Genomic DNA, 23,829 nt, shown 5'->3' on the forward strand with positions numbered 1-23,829 from the left:
TAGGAAGGTTTCACAACGCGTAAGTGTCGCAAGCTGCGTATCCGTGTCTCAACGCACCCGGAAGTCAATCGAGGGTTTGAATTTTTGCAAGTGAAGTCTTTGCCAATGGCTGGTTGGATAATGTGTGGTTAATTGGAGTATTTTTACGATTTTTTAAAGGATTATTTTGTGAGTTTATTCTGTGGTGTAAAAGTTATCCAAAGCAAAGTTATTCAAATTTTTTAATGAACTTAGTGAATAAAGTGAAAATTTCGGATGCTTGTGATTGATTTTGTTATATAACATAAGCACTGAAGAAATCTTGAGGACAATATCTTGCAGAAATTAAAGTGCCTGAATTTTTTTTTTCAATCTAAGCCTTTTTTCTCAAACTGGTAAAACAAATTCATCAGTTGTCAAAAAAAATGGTTTTCATTAGGAAGAATTGTATATTCATTAAACAAAAGTTGTGAATTTCTGATATTGCATATTAGAAAAAGGTTCTTAAATTATTTACGGTATCGAAGATTTCAACACAATTTTGTGAAAACGTTTTAAAAAAATTTTTATAAAAAAAACTTATAGTTTTTTTAGTTCTGTAAAAAGCACTGAACGTGGCTTTCAAAGTTAAAAGCGAATCCATAAATCTTAACAAAAAACTCTTAATTTCATTACGTCAAATCTTTAAAAAATACCCTTTTTTCCACCCCCTATTAATTCAAAAATGTAAAATATTAGCTCCCAACGCTCTGATATCCTGAAAGCCATGTGTTTCAGCAATGGGAAAAATAGAGTATTACCCGTGTAGCGAAAAAAAGCTTAACGATCATCAAAAAGTACATTCTTGTTATTAAATATAAACTTATTTAATTGTATTTTTCTCGTTTTCATAGGTCAGTTTTTTCTTTTCTTTTTCATCTCAAAAATAGCTGAAGAACTCACCTTTCAAATGGTGCACATGAATTTAAACGAAGCACGAGGAATTTACTGTTCAGTTTTGAAATATTACGGTTATTTATTAATAGTTTATTTTTGAATTGACATTACGATTGTGTTTTGCATAAGAGTAGGCGTTTTTTTTGTGCTATAGATTTGTGTAGTTTAGGCGCATTTTTCACCAATTATGCAACCAAAAAGCATTTGGAACAATTCTAATTTGCCATAATTGAATGGCTTTGATGACATCAGTTTTTCTAGTTCTATTGAAATCAAATTTGAGATGGCCTGTTAAAGGCTTGAAACTTTTCAAAATATCTTTTCAATGCCACGCGAAAACAATCCTTAGAAGTTCTACACCATTAAACGAATGCCAGAATTTTCCGCAATCCACAATCAGCAAGTGCTTGCGATGCTTAAATTAAACGCATTTTGAAACATGCGTGTGCTCGCTTAAGATCAACCACCAATCGAATTCTTTACTTTCGATTGAAGATGCAATGCAGATCTATTTCAGTACGAAAAAAGTCGCTAGGCACGATTTGCATTCGTAGTTTTTGTTTTTTGCGCCGACAATACCTCACTTCTTAAAAATACTATCGCTCGATCATTGCACGAGGTGGTGCAATTAAAAAAAAAAAAGAGGCCAACCACTGACTGTGACTCGATCGACAGATCATTGATTGACAATGCTTTCTCGAATCGGCTCACGGATTCACGAACATTCCAATGCCTATTTCGTTGGTGAATTCGAGGCGCAATTCGCGTTGATCCTCCGGATGAATCAATCGATTAACGAGTTTTGTCGAATAAGGATCGCGACCGTCTTCCAAGTTGAGGCGGATTTAAGGCACCTGAAACGTTACGTCACCAGTCGATCGAAAGTGTTTCAATTAATAAGAACAGTTTTACAGAACTTTCAGTATTCATTCTTAAGTGCGAGCTAGGAGTATATTTACTGAATCTCGTTCCTTTATTAAACTGAACAAAGTGTCCTTGAACGAGTTTGGCGAAGTGATTGCTACGCAGTGTAAGAACTTTTGAAGTGTATTTCCTGAATTTAATTTGATTGATTTTCTATTGCATAAACTTTTTGTTACATAAACGTAGGCGTTTTGGGGTAGATACTCTAGATTTCGACAGGAGCTAGTTTTCGACAAAATTTTAATGAAAAGCTTATCTTTCTGTTTGGAGGCTCAAGCTACTTATCTTCATATTTTTCTATTTTGGCTCTCCGTATACTTAATACGTTGAATATAAAAATTCTTCTAAATAAGTTATTGAATAGTAGTAAATCAATAATTTAAAAGTATCATTCTAATTCTCCTGTGAAATTCAATGCTACCGACCAAATAAGAATGATTTTGAGTCACGAAAAAACCCCTCTTTTATTTGATTAAAAGCAACATAAAAGGAATCAATGGATAGATAAGGTTCTGAAATCAATCTTTTCGGTAATCTGTTTTATATTTTTGCTAACATTTAATGAAATTTCAACTGTTTTTTGAGATGTCGAAAACTAGCGCTGAAAATTCACCTAATAATCTATTTTTCGACACCCATCTTCTTCGGTATGTTTATACTGTTTCCATGCTGTAAAAAACGCCGTGAAGTAGACAAGCAATTACAAAACGCAAATATTCATATTGCTGAACTAACAAAGGAGGTGGAAATATGCTTGTTGAAAACTAAAACTTTTTGTGTCGAAAACTAAAATTGAATGTCGAAATCTAGATCATCGAGAAGTTTCAGTAAAAGGATAATAAAAACGCTGTTTTGAAACTTTTGATCAATAAAAAATGTAGAGAATGAAGAAAAAAGTCTGATTCATATAACCAATCATATTTGAAATGAAAAACTTTGGTCAAATAGTTTATTTACATGGTTATTTTTTGAAAAATCAAGCAAAAATTGTCGAAATCTAGGTATTCAACCCTAAATTTACGGGAAATAGAATGCAGAAGGATTTATAAATCCGATATTAGAATTGTGGGATCGAGCATAATTCTAAAGATAATCGGATCTGGTGTTTTAGAAGTTCAAAAATTCTTGTTCACTCTTCGGTTGACTTCTTTTGCACTTATATTACAAATCATTTTTATGACATTTTTATATAAAACTTATAAACCATTTTCGTTTGTCTTTACAGGAAGGCGTCAAAGGGCTGGGCAAAATTTCATCCCCGTAGTACCGGAGGAAAAACTCCAAATTCTCTAGTGATTCCGTTTCGAGGTTCGGTCCACATTGGTCGACTCCCATTAGTAGTTTGGCTTCTCGCTCCCCGATACTTTTTTTTCTCCCCTCATCCGTCTAAGTCGCCGCCGTTGCCGCAACCAATCTCAAGATGCCGAAGGCCGTAGACACCAGCGGTGATCCCGATCCAAGCGAATGGCTGTACATTTCGGCCGAAATGAAGGCCGCCGATATGGCCAAACCCTACGACGGCAAGAAGGATTGCTGGGTTCCGGACGATAAGGAGCTGTACGTGCGGGGCGAGATTAAGGCGACCAAGGGCGAGCTGGTCACCGTTGCCCTGCCAGGCGGAGAGGTGAGTGGGATTAGGCAGCTATACTAGGGTTACCATATCTGGCAATGCTAAAAAGAGTACAATGAAAAAAAAAATCCAAAAAAAGACCTGGTTGCCCATGCAGATATCGGGAAAAATTCCCAGATTTATCCAAAATCTAAGCAAAATCCATACCAAAACGATATTTTTTTTATACATGTTAAATACATGTGGAAACATTTTTTTTGAAATGTAAAATTTGAATTGAGCACCGCAGATGTGACTTAATAAGAATAATTTTTTTGTGTACATTTTTCACTTTTTCTCTTGAATTTTCATAGGAAAAGTCTGGATTTTTTTTTTTAAACGATCACAAACACGTACAGGATCTCAATGAAACTTGATGTTTCCTCGAAGAGAGTCCTTTTTTCTTAACTCTTAGTGTACATCTTTCGAGGATATGATGGCTAGCATCTTACAAATGCTAAAACCACCAACCCACAGAAAGTGTACAATGTATGCCGTGACCGGGATTCGATCTCATACTCACTGGCTTAGAAGACTTGAAGGCTATCCTCTACGCCACGGGCTGCGGCGATTTTTGTTTGGTTTGCCAGGATTTAAAAACCCAAATGCCCAGATTTTACCACATTTTCGAAGGAAAATGCCTGGATTTTCTTGCCTGAATTCGCTCAAATAAATTTATCATTTTTTTTTCAACTAATGAAAAGAAAAAAAGTCAGAGAATGAATATTGCTTTTTGGATTCCTTATTCGAAGGAATTTTCTTTTTTTCGAGGAAATGTGTTTTAAAATCATCATTTAAGCCTTTTTATTCGAAATTGTTTTTCCCATTATTGAACACAATGAATCTAATATTGAACAGGCAATGTTCTAATTATTGAACACGTAAACATTGAATATAATTGCATATATTTAGGGGTATTTCGCTTTGCAGGGGCGAATTTTGTTGAGCTAGCAACCAAGAAACAGGTATTTCCAAACACCAACCGATGTTTGTTCAATAACTGGTACATGCATTTCTTTACAAAACGAGTGCTGCAAGATTGAACGTTCAATAATTGAAATATTGGCGTTCTCTGTGAATTGAACACTTTAATTTGTAAAATCTTAAGAAAATAGAGTTAATAAAGGCTGCCACTCTTCCAGAAATCATCTAAAAAGACTTAATTGAAAACACTCTTATTATTATCTTAGAATTTTACTTGTCTTTAATTCAATTTTTCTCCCAATCACCAAAAGGCTGTTTTCTTCATCCAGTCAAAAAACAAAGCCAAAACTTGAACACATATTCTAGTTTCGGATATTGTGGCTTTCAGAGTCCGAAATGCTTGATAAAAATTTGAATAGAGGTAGAAAATGCTCCAACAGTAGCATAACGATTTTAAATTAATTTGTCTGCTGTATATTATTGTTTTAATTGGCTAGTGTTCTTCTAGTGTTCAATATCTGGTACCTGTCCAATAACTAGTGCTCCTACCCTATATTAGATTTGTGCGCTATGTAAACCTAAGCACTCTTCATATACTGAAACAAACAAGTTCATATTTCTGACAAAATGACTCTCATAAAAAAGAGTACATTTCGTAAAATTTCACAATAAGAAGAGTACGGCCATTTCTTGATCGCTCTTAAGACAAGACCCAACTCAAAGTCCTACATTGAAATAAACTATCGAAAATCCAGCTTGCCACGATATTCGATTGTTGCCGCTCTTCTATCAAACTTTGGTTGCATACACAAAGGCGACTTTTTTTTAACGTAACAAACACTTCCAAATTGAATATCGAGCATTAAAAATATGTATTAGGAACTTATGATCTCTGAAATTTTTGATTCGGCTGATGTTAGAATACATTGGAAAAACACACGTTAACTTAAAAATCTGGCAAAAATGGACAAGATAGTCCTTTTCATAATTGAACCTCAACTGTTCCATTGATTAGATACGAAGCATCGTTATAATCAGTGCCTCATTGTATGAAATAAACACTGCGTATACATTTTGATTTAGGATGCAGAGTTTTAGTTAAGATACGGATAATGGATAAAAAAAACATTCAGATTTCTGAATAGAAGGTCCATACTTAAAATGTAATTAATTTATAAATATTGAATACCGTCAAACCGGGCATCATCCAACAGCGGGTTAGATGCATCATTTGTATACCAACCACAACACTTTTTCCAGGGCCGTAGGAAAAACTGACTGGTGACCATATTTTTTCTATGACATTTTTACTTAAAGAATGCATGAATGAAAAAAATACTGATTATTTTTACATACTGTTTGATTATCCGTTTTTAAGTTCGTTTTCTAGTTAAAAAGAAACTTGTTTTTCGTGTAAAATAGAAACTTTTGAAAATACATCCTAAAATCCTTCAAATTTTTTTGTTTCGATTATAGTCGTTTTACCATCTTTATGGCATTCGCGACTTTATCAACGTTACAGTTGGCGGATCGTTATTGAAAAACTCATCCGGTACAACTGTGTTCGATGTTTACTCTTGGGCTCGAACTCGCGGACATCGGCTCAGGAGACAACAGACTTGCCAACTGAGCTATATCACAAGCCCGTAAAATCCTTCAAATGATAATTAAGATTTGTATGAAAAATCCTTTAGCACCAAAATAGGAAACTTACTTTCATCGATGGTTGAAATCTTAAGTTTGCATGGTAAACTTAGCTTAAGATTGCCAGAAGTTGTCCTGCACGTATCCGGTCGGGCTAGTCCGGGCTATTTCATTTAAAACCTGGCAAAATCGGGACATTCTATTTCTAAATTTTCAAACCAAAATCCGGTCAATATTTGGGAAAACTTGCAAAAATCCAACAACTATTCAACAAAAGTCAAGGAAAAAAAAATAATTTTTTTTATCGTTCTAATTTTTATTTTCAACAAAATTTGGGCAGCCGAACCTTTCCCTATTTTTTTCTAATAAAATATCAGGGCTAGTCCGGGTAAAACCAGATAATCTGGCCAGCTTTATTTTGCTTATTTGATTTGAATTTTAAATAAGTTTTTTTTAAGAAATCCTTCAATTTCGAAAGAAAATGCTAGAAATAAATTCCTTTTTCAACGGTGAAAATAAAAGATTAAAATTTTGCAGTACAAATCAGATTTATGCAAACTCGATTTTTGTTAAACGTTTTAATTGAAATTTGGTTCTTGAAAATACTGCAATATTAATAATGTCGAACAATACGCCAAAACAAATGGAATTTCCTGAAATTGCTTGAAGATAAGATACATATTTCTTTATAATAAATTAATTCAATAAAAATGGGACTATTTTTTGGCAAAATGAACTATAATTCTACTAAGTTTTTATCATTTTCAGTTGAATTGTGCAAATGAACTGACTTCGGTTAAGTTCTAAAATCAAATTAACCCTTCGTTTCATAAAGTTACAAATTTGCAACAATTAATGTATGGAAAAAGTGAAAAATCGTATTTAATTTTAATTTTTTTCTTAATGTACACATCATTTCCGACTGTTTAACATGAATTTTGCGGAAAAATAAAAAATCATGAAATGAAGGGTTAACATTCAAAATTATCATTTTGCAATCTCTTGCAATTTAAATCCTTACCGAAATAGTCATTTTGATAATTTTATTTTGATTGTGGAACTCATCTACGAGCTGGATCTGAATCTAAATTTTGAACATGAACAAAAGATTTGAATTCTCGATCTGTTTCGGAATTTCAATACTTTTCCTAAAATGTATATAAAAACGAGCCAAAAATTGAAATAAGTTTCGGAGCCATGAACCATGAATCCATAACAAAAATTCGTATGGTTTTGGGTTCAATGATTATTCTATATTTCAATTATGTATTTCTAATCCGACATATTCGGAAAATATGAACTTAATGTAAAAAAAGCGTATTAGTTTCGAAAATCATGTATCAAATTTTGAAGGAAATGTTAAACCAAATTTGAACTAAGATTTAAAACACAAATACAATTTTTATTTTGATTGTAAGAAACCAGAATAAAATTAAGTATTGAAATTATGAAATTATTTACTATCCAAAAGTGAGGAAATTTTGAAAATTTGTAGCTGAATTATGAATCTGGGATCAGTTTTCGAGGTTTTGAAGTCAGTTTTTAATCAAGGTTGTTACTATCGAATAACCATACTCCATCATCAAAATTTGGTAAAATTTTAAAATGTTGAGTGTTGAGTAGAATACCTAGCTTGCATTTGATGGGCCCACATGAAGGGGGGGACTTAAACCCCAAACCCCCCTCCCCCTCCGTTCCTACGGCCATGACTTATTTAATTTTTATTTTAATATCATGTTTTTAGTTTTTAGTAGTTTTTAATTCTCATAAAAAAAATATAAAATCGATCAATGGATGTACAAATTTTAATATTTTCCCATGCCGTAAAAAACTTTACCCAGTATTACGAATTGGCTTAAGATATCTCCTTAAAATTTTATATTGCCTTTTTTATCCTATACCAACACTGTTGGTGTAAAAATATTTTGCAAAAAATCACCAATTTGTTTTTTAAATACATAGTTTTTTAATTCAGTTACCAGTCTGGGCAAATTTTTTACCCCTAAATGTATGCAGCAACCTTATGCTTCTTCTTTAAAAACATTTTTGGCAGGAAAAATGTAAAATTTAACTCGATCAAAACCAAAAATTACTGCAATTTGTGCTTTATGCGTTATGACATCACAAATATATTAAAAACTATAAGTTTTCATACGTTTTCATTTGATTTTTCGTTGAAAACAATCTTTTTAGGGTGAAAATCGCATGTTTTTTTTTTAATCGCATGTTTTTCTTAATTTAAAAATAAATGGTAAAAACCAATAATGTTTCTGACTAAGTAAATTATTGGTTCATGATTGAGAGCTCAGAAATAGATTTCACATGTTGATTAATAATAAAAATTCTGATTTTGAAGTAATGAATTTGGAAACGGACTCAAAACTTAAATTTTGAATGCAGTTTCAGAATATAGATTCTGAGTTGATGAGATCGCAGACTTATAATTTTAATTTTTTTCTTTTTTTTTATATTTATTATAGACATTTTACCACGGTTGTGGCTTTCGTGTCTCATAATTTTAATGCAATTTCAAAATTTCAGGCAAAAATTACAAATATAAAGTTGGTATTATTTGCAAGTTTGTTTTATGGAAAACTATTTTTTTTAATATGTATTTAATTATTCATCCACAGGATTTAAATTATGTAATTGATTTAAACTAAAATTGTTTGCTTACTAAGAAATATGTTATCTTCAGTTTAAAAAAAAAAACTGCAGGTTATTTCATATTTTCACAGTGTATTGGTTAATATATCGAATATTGCGGGTTTTTTTTTTCAGAAAGTCAAACTGCAACCAAAATCTTGAATTTAGATTTGCTTAAATCAGACTTGAATCCAAAAATTTAGATGTTTTACTTCCACTTTTGAAAATTTGATTTATTTTCATTGATGGTTCGTTGGCCTAGTTTATTTGATTTAAGAATATAATGCATTTTTTTTTGTCAAGTAATTGAAGGTTTCATTAAAAAAAAAAAGCTATTCTAAGCCCAAATAAAAAGGGCAAATCTTCTAAAATCTTGAACAAACTCATAGGTTTTAACATCTTTGATAGTTATTTCTGTATTTCGTTACTTAATACTTACTCATTATACAAATTTAACTTTCCATTCTAAAGATTTCGGGACGCATTTAAAAAAGTTAAGATTCAATACGAAGAATTACTAATGTAATAAAACTTGGAATGAAGAATCCAAAAGCACATAAAATATATTGTTGAAAGTTTTTTTTTTAATTCATGCGTTTTTGAGCAAAAATATCATAAAAAACACAAGTCTCCAAAATCGCCCCTCCACCCTCCCATGAGGTGGTTTTTGTATGTAACCATTTTTTTCTGAGTAGGGAGAAAATGAAAGTTTTAAAAGTTTTAAGAAAATTAAAAATTTCTGGAGAAACCAAAAATTTTCCTGACTACGTCAATTTGATTTCCCATCAACTTTTCAACTTGGATTGATGCATTAGCGGTGTGATTATCTATGCATATGCAAAATTATGCTGGTTTTTGTCCCGCTGATTTTCCAGCAAAATTCCCAGCAATTAAAATTACTGGAAAAACAGCAAACATTAATGCTGGTTTCCAGCAATTCAAATTGCTGGAAATCGGAAACCAGCAATCCAGATTGCTGGAAACCAGCTATTTGTTTCAACACAACCGGCTGTATTTGGTATCAAATTTATTTTTCAATTTAAAATTAAATATTGAATACCAGCTGTGCATATGATAAGCAATGAAAAACAATTATTCTATCCATTTTTCACTAAGGGATGTATTTGTTTTCCGGATTTTTTTTTCTACATTCCAACACCGGCTTAGGGGTGGCAGCTTCGTGCCAAAGTGTTGATCATCCGCCACCGAAAAAAAGAGTTTTGATTAGTATAATTTATAGAATTTCTACATGTCCAATAAAAACTTACCCTTGACTTGATGTCTGGTTGCCAAAATATAGAGGAATATAAAAATAGTTGGATAAATCTTACAAAAATTCGTGAAAAAAAGTCTCACCTTGCTTTAGCGTGCGAAATCTTACAGGCCCCAATTTGACAGCTCGATTGCAAATTTTCCAGCAAACTAGACCAATTACTGGAAAGTTCAGCAAATGGAAAAGCGATTGCTAATTTTTCAGCAAAAATGACAAGAACACGACCGAATGCTGAAAAAACCAGCAATTAGAAACCCGATTGCTGGTTTCCAGCAAAAATTTGGATTGCTGAACGTGTCCAGCAATTTTTATTGCTGGAAATCGAGGCGAAAATTTGCTGTGTGGATCTAATTTTTCAGAAGTTGTATGTTACCCTAGTGGACGGTATTAAAGCATTAATAATTGAAGTTTGTCAAATTAAATTTTGAGGAGGTAATTTGGTGTACGTTAATAAGTTCTATCCATCTTTATCAATTTTCAGTTCTGATATTCTGATGATAGAATATAAATTTTAACCCATATGCTGAAAATAATATTTCTTATTTAATTTTTGGCATTTCGGCGAGTTGTGAAAATTCAAGGTAGAAAATTTAGAAAGAATATGAAAGTATTATAGGTGGAAAGATCAAAGCTAGAGCGCTTTGGGTAGAAGAAATTGAATAGTTGGTGAAAATGTGAGCAGGGCTTTTTGTTTTGTGAACAGCTTTTGAACTACTTGCGTGATTCTTTGCCGCGCGCCGTTTCAATGTTGATAGGAAGCGATGAAGAAACCCATCGCATTCCTACCCACATTGAAACACGGACGGGTCGAACACACATGAGATTGTGTCCGACCGGGCAAAAAATCACCCAAGCAGCGCTCACATGTGCTGTTCTATTGCTAAGCCAATTCTATCGATGCGTGCTACTTTTTTAGGTACATCGGATGGTTGCTACTTTTGTTTTCGCATATTATCCATCCGATGCCTTACTATTTTTGCCAAATGCATCGTGGTGAATTGTGTTGTAATTTTTGTTATCCCATTTCCCCCCTTCTTTAGCCAAGTGATTCTGTTATCTTATTTTAATCGCCGCTGGGATATATTCTTATTTAATTTTTGGCATTTCGGCGAGTTGTGAAAATTCAAGGTAGAAAATTTAGAAAGAATATGAAAGTATTATAGGTGCATTTGGCACCACGATGCATTTGGCAAAAAAGTAAGGCATCGGATGGATAATATGCGAAAACAAAAGTAGCAACCATCCGATGTACCTAAAAAAGTAGCACGCATCGATAGAATTGGCTTAGCAATAGAACAGCACATGTGAGCGCTGCTTGGGTGATTTTTTGCCCGGTCGGACACAATCTCATGTGTGTTCGACCCGTCCGTGTTTCAATGTGGGTAGGAATGCGATGGGTTTCTTCATCGCTTCCTATCAACATTGAAACGGCGCGCGGCAAAGAATCACGCAAGTAGTTCAAAAGCTGTTCACAAAACAAAAAGCCCTGCTCACATTTTCACCAACTATTCAATTTCTCCTACCCAAAGCGCTCTAGCTTTGATCTTTCCACCTATAATACTTTCATATTCTTTCTAAATTTTCTACCTTGAATTTTCACAACTCGCCGAAATGCCAAAAATTAAATAAGAATATATCCCAGCGGCGATTAAAATAAGATAACAGAAAATAATATTTACAAAAATCAATTAACGGTGGTTTTAATATTTTATGATTTTCTTTACAAAATTTAATTTTGGAATTTTTAAATTTAAACCATAAAGAAGCTGTTTCGATGAAGATCAATTTTGGTGATTCTGTCGGAACAATTTGAGAAAGATCCACTGATGGGTCAATTGTAGGAAATTATTTAAAAACAATTACAATTATGTTCTAAAATTATTCAACCTTAATTCATAAAAATCCTGCGTTTCTTCTAATAAAAAAGGCACCTTTTTTCGAGGCTAGATAAGGAACGAAGAAAAATTCCTGGACCTCCAACCTTCAACAATTCATACGCGGTTGCTTCTCACTCTGTTATGCTGTTGTGTTGCAATGAATGATTTTTTGACTAACTTCTCTACATCATCATTCGCGTTGAAATCAAGTGCATCAAGATCAACGTGAAATCGAAATAGTTGTTAATTTAAAGTACTTCCAGTAATCGGTTTTGCGAAACAACGTTATTCCAGTATTCTTTCGCGCACGCAGCATTGCACCTTTTATCAGTTGGTGTCCAAATGCTAGTCGATGTGGTGTTAAGTTTATGGAGCATTTTCTTGAAACTAGGGACGGATCTAAAAAATTTCATAAAAAATTTTATTTCAGGAGAACTAAATAATGTTGAAGATTATCATCAAACGAGATGATTCCGAAAGCGTCCACTGGAAATAATCGGACGTTAGGCAGCCTGTTCAAGTCACAAAAATTTGGCTACATTTTTTTTTACAGAAAACTGTAAATTACAGGAAGATTAAATAACGAAAAGCTTTTGAATTATATGAACGTTAACGTTATTCGTATTTTTTTACCATATTATCCAAACAAGCGTTAATTAATAGGGGAGAGTGGAGGTACTTGATCCCCTTTTCTTATTTTCACCATATCTTTTTGTAAAAATAAAGTCGTTTTACATTTTATGACAGCGTGTAACTTTAAGTTTCTATGCTCCAAAAATTAGAATGATACTTGAACCTGTAGATGAACTAAAAGCATTTTCGAGGGAGAAAAAAAAAACTTGCGAAATTTTTTAAGTTAAGGGAGACTTGATCCTCCATTGAAGGAGACAAAACCTCGAGATAGAATGTCAATTGACTATTTTGGTCATGTTTGTTCTCATTTCACAATTTATAACTGACAGAAGAAGAAAATTCTATAATTTTGTCTCAACGCGACCTGACATTGCATACTTAGAGGCGCTTTTTTCTATAATTAAGAGAAAATTGATTATATTAGCCCTTTTCTTCAGACAATTGTTGGATAAATATTAGTTATTGGATAAATATTAGTAATCTCGCAATCAGCAATGATCACGGTCAATTCAGAAGAAAAATATACCGTTTTCAACTCTAGGGATCAATTGAACCCGAAATCAACATTTTTAAAAACTTTGTCTAAAAAAAGTTGAGTGTTTTCCATTGCTTTGAAAATATGGTTTTAAGTTCATATAACGCTCGAACGATTGATATATTGGAACAAATATTTTGGTAATAATTTTTCCATGTAAGCAACAATTTAAAGTGATGAAAAAAGATCTAGAAGTCACATTTCGTAGAATTTTTCAAACAAACTGCAATTACTCAAACAATTATTTTGTTAAATTTTTTTGAGCTTCGAGTATTGTTGTTTTGCTCTGTTTGGCACATTTTTCTAGAACATTTGATATTTGTAGGACATTCCAGTTTCGAGGTATAGCTAAGGAATCAAGTATCCCGAAGGAATCAAGTATCCTCACTCTCCCCTACCTTTTTTTAATTCCTAAACTTTTATTTTTTTCGTTTAAATTTTGAGACAACACTACGCGTTTTGACATTCCGGTGTATATCATCATTTTGGTCGCAGTGTCCTCTGAACGTCGTTTGGAGCTGCAAATTAATGTGGTGGAAAGAGAGGTGATGAGAAAGAAATGTTGCAAAGGTAGTAGTGAAATTGTTTCTTCGTAAACATATACCGTATTTGTTTTCACCACCCGAAAGTGTTGCACCTTCCAAGCTGAAAACGAGCATGAATCGAGTTTTGCACCCACCTTTGTTGGTGTACGTGAAATCGGCAGTGTCAACAGCTGTCAAAAATCCATTACAGCTGGTATTTGTTTTCGTTTGATTTCGAAAATTGAAACAAATTTACTTTAGTTGATCATTGTCTAGTAAATAATATGAAAATTTTAACATGAATTTATGTATTATGTTGAATTGTGAAGATTTCAGATTTATTTTGCTTGGTAGATTCGCCTCTGGCTCTGATGATAACTACAATACCGGCTGATTCTGGGCGGTCTATGTTTGCTGCTACTAGACTGCAGTTACCCCAGCTTGAAGGTTCCGGTATTTTGAACGTTTATTCCTCGCAAATCTCATCTTCGTTCGAGTACCTATTTCCGTTTCCAGATTACAGAAGAAAAATTCTTGGAAGTCAAATTGGCGAACTCAGATCGCGGAAGTCGGGGGAGAAAATTTTAGCAAAAAGACCGAAACGAACGAAATTCAAGCTCCCATACGAGTGTAGTCTCGAACTAACGTTTTTGAAGGGCAACGGGTGGGAAACCGGGACTTGGCGCAACCGAGCATCGTCACCCTAAGGCACAGCTCGAAGCTGAGTAGCTTCGATGCAGCTGAACGATTCTTGCTGTGGAGACCAACTTATAGGACCCTCCCGAACAAGAAAACTTTCCGGTTTGGGCGATTCCACCAGATCTTTGGGTTGGCCTTTTTGCACTCGGATTTGCTGCTCTTTTTCGTCATCGCCTGGAACCGATTGCCGATTTTCTTCTTGGAAGCGTTGTTTGCTTTGGAACGTGCCATCCAGGTGAAATTCTCCGCCTCTGTTGGAAACGGCACTGGTATTGAATCCGGAACAAGTTTCCGTTCTTCGGGATAATAAAGAGAAAAAACAGCTCGAACGCAATTTTTGCGGTATAGAAATAAACCAACCAGCTGATATTTGTTTACATCGGGAAGCACGTGCTGTCAAAATTCATGATAGTATTGGTGAGAGCGCAAGCAACACCGAATATTTTCAGAGTGTTCCACCGTCCACTTTATGGTGCACTACCAGTGGACTACTCATCCTGAAAACGAGCATGAAAACAGCAAAAAGTGCACTACCGGTAGTGCCCCGGTGCACCACCACACGAAAACAAATTCTCTAATAGTAACCATGTCAAAGTGGCGTCACATCCTGATAAGACCGGAACAAATATTCTTCTTTTGTAGCCACCAAACCCCTTCGAAGTTTAAAAAAAAAACTTGAAAATAAATAAAGTTTCAAATGTTTAATGAAAAAACCAAAAAAAAAAAAACAGTAGAATATTCAAACAATTGCAAGAGCGAAAAACAAACCGTGGGAGATTGGATTTTTTGCGCATTTCACATTCGTGATTCTTTCAAATATTTGGTTTAAAATAACGTTACTTTTCGGTTTTCTTCGATGCAAATCGTACAATTTTGTTCAATTTCTTGGTTTATGGATATTTTTAATTGCACCCCCTCTTGATGTTACAATACTGCGTGACGAAAGAAGGATTTCATATTTGTTCCGGCCTAATAGGCGCTTACTGTATGCCAGATAACACGAATGGTGGATGTCTGAAAAAGTCAAATGAAACGGGTCACACAAATTTCTAACGTTTTGAAAATGGATATTTTTTCATATTGATTTACTGGTTTGATACAAATTGAAAAAGAAAAAATATAATTACTTACATATATAGAAAAGTGTTCAAAAAATATCTAATGCTTTGATCAATTTCCCCTCGACAGACCAAGGACTTCAAGAAAGATTTGGTCGGCCAGGTCAATCCACCCAAGTACGAAAAATGCGAGGACATGTCCAACTTGACGTACCTGAACGATGCCTCCGTGTTGAACAACTTGCGCGAACGTTACGTCGCCAAGCTCATCTATGTAAGTCCAGCGTGGGTTTCAATTTGGATTTGGCGAATGATTCTGACAACCTTTTTTTGTTTAACATACTAGACATACTCCGGTCTCTTCTGTATTGTAATCAATCCGTACAAGCGTTGGCCACTGTATACGATGCGTGTGGCCAAGATGTACCGTGGTAAGCGACGTTCGGAAGTTCCGCCGCATCTGTTCGCCATCTCTGACGGTGCCTACGTGAACATGCTGACGGACAAGGAGAACCAGTCTATGTTGATTACCGGTGAATCTGGTGCCGGAAAGACCGAGAACACCAAGAAGGTCATTGCGTACTTCGCCACCATCGGTGCGGGCAAGAAGAGCGCTGACGACGAGAAGAAGGGCTCCCTGGAAGATCAGGTCGTCCAGACCAACCCCGTACTGGAGGCTTTCGGTAACGCCAAGACAACCCGTAACGATAACTCGTCCCGTTTCGTAAGTTTGACAAACCGTCTATGAGTTCGGAATGTGGATTATCGAAGGTTTTTTATCTTCCAAAATAGGGTAAGTTCATCCGTATTCACTTCACCCCCGCTGGTAAACTGGCTGGTGCCGATATTGAGACCTATCTACTGGAGAAAGCCCGTGTCATCTCTCAGCAGGCTCTGGAACGATCCTATCACGTTTTCTATCAGCTTATGTCCGGTTCTGTCAAAGGCGTAAAAGGTACAAAGATAAACTTTTAAAGACAATGGTAAGGAAATTATTATCAATATTTTTTCTCAACAGAAATGTGCTTCCTGTCGAACGATATCTACGACTACTACAACGTATCCCAGGGTAAAATTACCGTACCAAATCTCGATGACGGTGAAGAGTTTAGGCTGACCGATGTAAGTTCTTGAACTTATTTTAATATCCAAACGAAAATTCATCGCAATGTTCTTTACTCTTAAAGATTGCTTTTGACATCCTTGGCTTCACGGAGGAAGAGAAACACAACGTCTACAAGATTACCGCAGCCGTAATGCACATGGGTGGTATGAAGTTCAAGCAGAAGGGTCGCGAAGAACAGGCTGAAGCCGATGGTATCGAATCGGGTGAAAAGGTTGCTAAGTTGCTGGGTATTGAGTGTGAACTGCTGTACAAAAATATGTTGAACCCACGTATTAAAGTCGGTGCCGAATTCGTCACCAAGGGTCAGAACGTGGCGCAGGTCACAAACTCCGTTGGTGCTCTCTGTAAGGGTATTTTCGATCGTGTCTTCAAATGGCTGGTCAAGAAGTGTAACGAAACTCTGGATACCAAGCAGAAGCGTGCCCAGTTCATCGGTGTACTGGATATTGCAGGTTTCGAAATTTTTGAAGTGAGTCATCAGGTTTTTAGTTAGAACATTTTGTATTTACCTATTCTTTCGATTACAGTACAACGGTTTCGAACAGCTTTGTATCAATTTCACAAATGAGAAGTTGCAGCAGTTCTTCAATCATCACATGTTTGTACTTGAGCAGGAAGAATACAAGAAGGAAGGTATTAACTGGGCCTTCATCGATTTCGGTATGGATTTGCTGGCTTGTATCGATTTGATTGAAAAGGTGCATATCCGTCTACTTGTCTCTATTTTTGTTGAATGTTACTGTTAACACCCAGCAGTGAAAGGTATGTTTACTCATGTGTATCTAAAACAATATCTACCAAGCATCAACGACTGTTAATCATCACATAACAACATAGGTGCTTAACCCATGTCTGAAATAATTTCTAAGATGGAGTTCCTCTAGGGGGTCGACTACATTTTTTCGACTCCCAATTTAAATCCACCTAGATTAAAATTTGAATGTTTTTGAGAAGACAGTTACATCTGATTGAACCAACTTCGATCCACTTTAAAACAATTGTGGTTAAGATCTGTGTTACGTCGCTGCCGAGATCTTCAACCTAATTATGACTGTTTGTTTTGTTCTCATTTTGTCTATCCAAAATCGTTCAGCCCATGGGTATTCTCTCGATTCTTGAGGAAGAATCTATGTTCCCGAAAGCTACCGATCAGACCTTTGCTGAAAAGTTGAACACCAACCACTTGGGCAAGTCCGCTCCGTTCCAGAAGCCCAAACCTCCAAAGCCAGGTCAACAAGCAGCTCACTTTGCCATTGGCCATTACGCCGGTGTTGTAGCATATAACATCACCGGTTGGCTCGAGAAGAACAAGGATCCCCTTAACGATACTGTCGTCGATCAGTTCAAGAAGGGCAACAATGCTCTGCTGGTGGAGATCTTCGCCGATCATCCAGGCCAGTCCGCCGATCCTGCTGCCGCCAAGGGTGGTCGTGGTAAGAAGGGTGGTGGTTTCGCTACTGTCTCTTCAGCCTACAAGGAACAGCTTAACGGTTTGATGATCACCCTATGTTCAACCTCACCTCACTTCGTCCGTTGTATCATTCCCAATGAAATGAAACAAAACGGTCTGGTTGATGCCCACTTGGTTATGCACCAGCTGACCTGTAACGGTGTACTTGAAGGTATCCGTATTTGCCGAAAAGGTTTCCCCAATAAGATGAACTATCCTGACTTCAAGCAACGGTAAGAAGATCAACCCTTCGTTCGCGACCCCACCTAATGAAAGACGTTCAATTACAGTTACATGATCTTGGCTCCAAATATTTTGAAGGATGAATCTCTAACCGGCAAGGATGCTGTTGATCAGTGTCTTGCTCACATTGGTCTGGATCCTGAGTCCTTCCGTACTGGTATTACTAAGGTATGATGTACACTACGATTCTCTTTAACTTCAGTACACAAGTATAACTCAAAACAAATTTTAGATCTTCTTCCGAGCTGGTGTCCTGGGTCAGATGGAAGATTTCCGTGATGAACGTTTGGCTGCCGTTATGTCTGCTTTGCAAGCCTGGATGCGTGGCTACCTGTCTCGCGTGGAGTTCAAGAAACAACAGGAACAACGCGTCGCTCTTGAAATCGTCCAACGTAATCTCCGCCGATACCTGAAGTTGCGAACCTGGCCCTGGTTCAAACTGTGGACCAAAGTCAGGCCTCTGCTCAACGTATCTCGTGTCGAGGATCAAATTGCGGTAAGTATTATTGCTTCAGCTAGCGAAAATCGACAACAAATTGTTTCTTAACCAAAACAATCACCTATTGCAGAAATTGGAAGAAAAGGCAACGCTTGCACAGGAGGCCTTCGAGCGGGAAGAGAGGCTTCGTCGTGACTTGGAGGCAATGAACAGCAAACTTCTAGCGGAAAAGAGTGCCCTTCTTGATTCTCTGTCCGGTGAAAAGAGTGCCCTTCAAGAATACCAGGAGAAAGCAGCCAAGCTAACTGCCCAGAAGAACGATCTTGAGAACCAATTGCGTGACACTCAGGAGCGCTTGGCACAGGAGGAAGATGCCCGAAACCAGCTGTTCCAGACCAAAAAGAAGTTGGAGCAGGAAATCGCCGGCCAGAAGAAGGATGCCGAAGACCTCGAGCTGCAAATTCAGAAGATTGAACAGGATAAGGCATCGAAAGACCATCAAATCCGCAACCTGAACGATGAAATCGCTCACCAGGATGAGTTGATCAACAAGCTAAACAAAGAAAAGAAGATGCAGGGTGAAATTAATCAGAAAACCGCCGAAGAGCTGCAAGCGGCTGAGGATAAGGTGAATCACTTGAACAAAGTGAAAGCCAAGCTTGAACAAACGCTTGATGAACTGGAAGACTCGCTGGAGCGAGAAAAGAAAATGCGAGCTGACGTTGAAAAAGCTCGTCGTAAGGTTGAAGGTGACCTGAAACTAACTCAGGAAGCCGTCAATGACTTAGAGCGAGGCAAACGAGAGCTGGATCAAACAATTCTACGAAAGGATAAGGAGATCTCCTCTCTATCCGCCAAGCTCGAGGACGAGCAAAACTTAGTGGGTAAACTTCAAAAGCAAATCAAGGAACTGCAGGGTCGCATTGAGGAGCTGGAAGAAGAAGTTGAAGCTGAGCGTCAAGCTCGTGCCAAGGCTGAGAAGCAGCGTGCCGATTTGGCTCGTGAACTGGAAGAGTTGGGTGAACGTCTTGAGGAAGCCGGTGGTGCAACTTCCGCCCAGATTGAGCTGAACAAGAAGCGTGAAGCTGAACTAGCTAAATTGCGTCGGGATCTTGAGGAAGCCAACATCCAGCATGAGGGTACTCTGGCGAACTTGCGTAAGAAGCACAACGATGCCGTTGCTGAAATGGCTGAACAAGTCGATCAACTGAACAAACTTAAGACTAAGTATGTTTTTCTATGAATTATATTTAACGCTTGAACTGAAATTTCAATTTTTTTCAACAGGGCTGAACATGATCGCGCAAACATGTACAACGAACTGAACAACACTCGCTCTGCTTGTGATACTCTGTCTCGTGAAAAGGTTTGTTTTAAATGTTCGAAAAGGAAAACTCTTACTAAGTATAGACATTTTTATTTCCAATCTAGGGTGCTCAAGAGAAGATTGCCAAGCAATTATCTCACACACTCAACGAAGTTCAGAGCAAGCTGGATGAAACGAACAGGACATTGAACGACTTCGATGCCGCCAAGAAGAAGCTTTCGATTGAAAACTCTGACCTGCTCCGCCAACTTGAGGATGCTGAATCTCAGGTGTCACAGCTCAGCAAGATCAAGATCTCGCTTTCTCAACAATTGGAAGATACCAAACGGTTGGCTGACGAGGAAGCTCGGGAACGCGCTACGCTACTTGGTAAATTCCGCAACCTTGAACACGATCTCGACAACCTTCGTGAACAAGTGGAGGAAGAATCGGAAGGCAAGGGAGACATCCAGCGGCAGCTCAGCAAATCCAACGCCGAAGCTCAACTGTGGCGAAGCAAGTTCGAATCCGAGGGTGTTGCTCGCGCTGAAGAGCTTGAAGAGTCCAAGAGGAAACTACAAGCTCGCCTTGCTGAAGCCGAGGAGACCATCGAATCGCTCAACCAGAAAACAATTGCTTTGGAGAAGACCAAACAGCGCTTGTCCACTGAAGTCGAGGATCTGCAACTGGAAGTTGATCGTGCAAGCTCGATTGCCAACTCTGCTGAGAAGAAACAGAAGGCCTTTGACAAGATCATCGGAGAATGGAAGCTCAAAGTCGACGACTTGGCCGCCGAGCTGGATGCTTCCCAGAAGGAATGCCGTAACTATTCCACGGAGTTGTTCCGTCTCAAGGGTGCATACGAAGAAGGCCAAGAACAGCTTGAGGCTGTACGTCGTGAGAACAAGAACTTGGCTGATGAAGTCAAGGATCTGCTCGACCAGATCGGTGAGGGTGGCCGCAACATCCACGAAATCGAGAAGTCTCGCAAGCGCCTGGAAGCCGAGAAGGATGAATTGCAAGCTGCACTTGAGGAAGCTGAGGCAGCTTTGGAACAGGAGGAGAACAAAGTTTTGCGTGCACAGCTCGAGTTATCTCAAGTCCGCCAAGAAATCGACAGACGCATTCAGGAGAAGGAGGAAGAATTCGAAAACACTCGAAAGAACCACCAGCGTGCTCTGGATTCCATGCAAGCTTCCCTCGAAGCCGAAGCCAAGGGTAAAGCTGAGGCCCTGCGCATGAAGAAGAAGTTGGAAGCCGACATCAACGAACTTGAGATCGCTTTGGATCACGCCAATAAGGTAATTTTTTTTGTTTATTTTTTGTTTGAGATATTTATCAATATAATTTTATTCCTCAGGCCAACGCAGAAGCGCAGAAGAATATCAAACGTTACCAGCAACAGCTGAAGGATATTCAGAGCGCGTTGGAGGAAGAGCAACGCTGCCGTGACGAAGCTCGTGAACAGCTGGGAATCTCGGAACGACGTGCTAATGCTTTGCAGAATGAACTGGAAGAGTCACGAACGCTCCTAGAGCAAGCTGATCGTGGCCGTCGTCAAGCTGAACAGGAACTCAGCGATGCCCATGAGCAGCTGAATGAAGTGTCAGCAAACAACGCTACCATCTCAGCAGCGAAGAGGAAATTGGAGTCTGAGCTTCAAACCTTGCATTCCGACTTAGATGAGCTACTTAACGAAGCCAAGAACTCGGAAGAGAAAGCCAAAAAGGCCATGGTTGACGCTGCGCGTCTGGCTGATGAGCTCCGAGCTGAACAGGATCATGCTCAGACTCAAGAGAAATTGCGCAAGGCTCTTGAACAACAAATCAAGGAACTGCAAGTACGCTTGGAAGATGCCGAAACTAACGCTCTGAAGGGTGGTAAGAAGGCTATCCAGAAACTGGAACAGCGCATCCGAGAACTGGAATCCGAGCTTGACAACGAACAGAGACGACATGCCGATGCCCAGAAGAATCTACGCAAGTCCGAACGTCGCATTAAGGAACTCACCTTCCAGTCTGAGGAAGATCGTAAGAACCACGAACGCATGCAGGATCTGGTCGATAAGCTGCAGCAGAAGATCAAGACTTACAAGAGGCAGATTGAGGAAGCTGAGGAAATCGCCGCTCTGAATCTGGCCAAATTCCGAAAAGCTCAGCAAGAACTGGAAGAAGCTGAAGAGCGGGCCGATATAGCCGAACAGGCTGCCACGAAATTCCGCACCAAGGGAGGACGCGCAGGTTCGCAGCAGCGCGGTGGCAGTCCTGCAGTTAGTACAGCCTAAAGATTCCTTCATGTGTATCCGCTTTTATAATTCACCCACATAAACGAAACGCGAGATTTGCTAATTGGACTGCTGTTAGACAACTAACAGAAGCTTTGCTTTATCCATAAGCCGCTGTGGCTTAACGAAAAACAAATCACATCTTAATATAGTTAACGATGATACATTTCCCCGTCACAATTAAAGTAGAATACGATGCATCTCCCTTATGGAAAATGCGATTTAAAATCATTTCAGTACTACTTTTTTCGGAGAAATATTACTATTTATTAGAATTAATACCCATAAAATAATGGTTGATGTTTACAAATATTGCAAAAATACATTGGTATATAAAACAGAAAAATGTTAGTAAGTGTTTTCATATTAGTTTTTGAAAGAATCTAGATTTCAACCGTTAAATTCGAAAAATAAAGGGCAGCAGTAAAAGCATAAACTAAAAAAAAAAAGAGTCGATGGTTCTTATAACTATTTAGTAGGTGGTTTCCTTCCTTTTGACAGAGTCAAAAAAAATAATCACCTCTGTTGTCAATTTCGAGGCCATTCAGATTCAAACACCCTAAATATAGCAACGATTTTTTTTTTTGCGCTTGTTTCGTTTGCATTCTTCTCACATTTCGCGACCCACGTCATTGCGCTCGGCGTCCTCTCTATGTAGGATCTATCTACTAGCTACTATAGGTAGGTACATGCTACAATATTTGAAGATGTTTGCATTGAAAGTTCATACAAACAGCTATCTATCTGGCGAAAATTGCCCCCGAGAAACAATAAATTATGAAATGCAGCAAAATAATTGCCGAACGTACAGCTCCGCCCGGGTGAATCAAGTATAAGCAGTCAAGAATTTTGGCGCAAAATGTGGATTACCATATGGGAAGAAGATTAAAACATTCGATGCACTACACGGAAAATAAAAAAAAGGTGAAATTTACCTTTTTGCGATGTGATTTTATTTTTTTTCTACCCAGCGTTCTCGGTAAATTTTACCTTTTTTATTTATTTAAGCTTTTTTTAGTTCACGTAGCGAAAAAGTTAATTTAACTTTTTTCGCATTTACTATTTAATAATACCGTTATCCCATTCTCTGATTTGAATGGTAAAACTAACAACATTTTTGCTGATTTAGAACGCCAATTCTTTGAACATATGCTGTGTTAAGGTGATGGTTGCTGTTTCAGCTTGTTGGCTGAAAAAAGAAATACTTAAGCGCTGTTTCAGCGTGTAAGGAAGTTTTATTTCAGCCACTAGAAAGTAGGGGAAAATATGCTATAGAATAACTTGTTCAGCCTTTGTTCAACCATTTTTGACACCATTCAAATTTGACAGACGTCAGCTGTACAAGGGTAGCTTTGAAAGCGCTTTTTCAGCCATAACAAACTATATGTTGGTCATCTGTTTATCAATCAATGCATGAAAGCAAATAGATCAAAAAATTTTGATAGCGAATAGATTGAAGATTTTTATTATCATTACTCGATCTCATTTCGCTAATTAAAATTATCCGAAAAATGAACTTTAATGTTCTAGAAGTATTTCATTTTCAATTTCTTCATATGAAATTGACCTTGATTGGGCGAGATATTTCGGTTATTTAAGTACGACTCTTTTCTAATGCTCAGCAGAGTTGGTCTCATGCCGCAGAAGGCAGAACCAAGGCGGGTATATAGTAGGTGTACTGATCTGCCCAATTTCCGAATCAGCCATGCTGGTTTTTCAA

At 37.3% G+C, this 23,829-nt stretch overlaps 1 protein-coding gene across 2 annotated transcripts; it reads left to right on the forward strand.

Moving 5' to 3' along the window:
• On the forward strand, positions 1 to 22,455 carry LOC129744957 (myosin heavy chain, muscle-like). 2 transcript variants are annotated; one of them, XM_055737779.1, is made up of 15 exons: positions 1 to 19; positions 3,065 to 3,463; positions 15,392 to 15,535; positions 15,608 to 15,985; positions 16,054 to 16,216; positions 16,280 to 16,383; positions 16,449 to 16,856; positions 16,915 to 17,085; positions 17,481 to 18,070; positions 18,128 to 18,248; positions 18,313 to 18,576; positions 18,650 to 19,746; positions 19,807 to 19,885; positions 19,951 to 21,126; positions 21,186 to 22,455. In XM_055737779.1, exons 2-15 carry the CDS (start codon positions 3,260 to 3,262, stop codon positions 22,107 to 22,109), a joined length of 5,823 nt encoding a protein of 1,940 aa, XP_055593754.1. In that variant the 5' UTR covers positions 1 to 19; positions 3,065 to 3,259; the 3' UTR covers positions 22,110 to 22,455. The 2 variants fall into 2 exon arrangements, with proteins under 2 accessions (XP_055593754.1, XP_055593753.1); XM_055737778.1 differs by lacking the exon at positions 1 to 19 and adding an exon at positions 1,712 to 1,945.
• The last annotated feature ends 1,374 nt before the right edge of the window (positions 22,456 to 23,829 follow it).

This window comes from Uranotaenia lowii, chromosome 2 (assembly GCF_029784155.1).
Source record: "Uranotaenia lowii strain MFRU-FL chromosome 2, ASM2978415v1, whole genome shotgun sequence".
NCBI lineage: Eukaryota > Metazoa > Arthropoda > Insecta > Diptera > Culicidae > Uranotaenia > Uranotaenia lowii.

Coding starts and splice junctions, on each gene's coding strand:
- LOC129744957 (XM_055737779.1), top strand. CDS start 3,260: ATGCCGAAGGCCGTAGACACCAGCGGTGATCCCGATCCAAGCGAATGG. Junction 16,857..16,914: donor CAGGTTTCGAAATTTTTGAA/GTGAGTCATCAG, acceptor TTTCGATTACAG/TACAACGGTTTCGAACAGCT. Junction 21,127..21,185: donor CTTTGGATCACGCCAATAAG/GTAATTTTTTTT, acceptor TTTATTCCTCAG/GCCAACGCAGAAGCGCAGAA.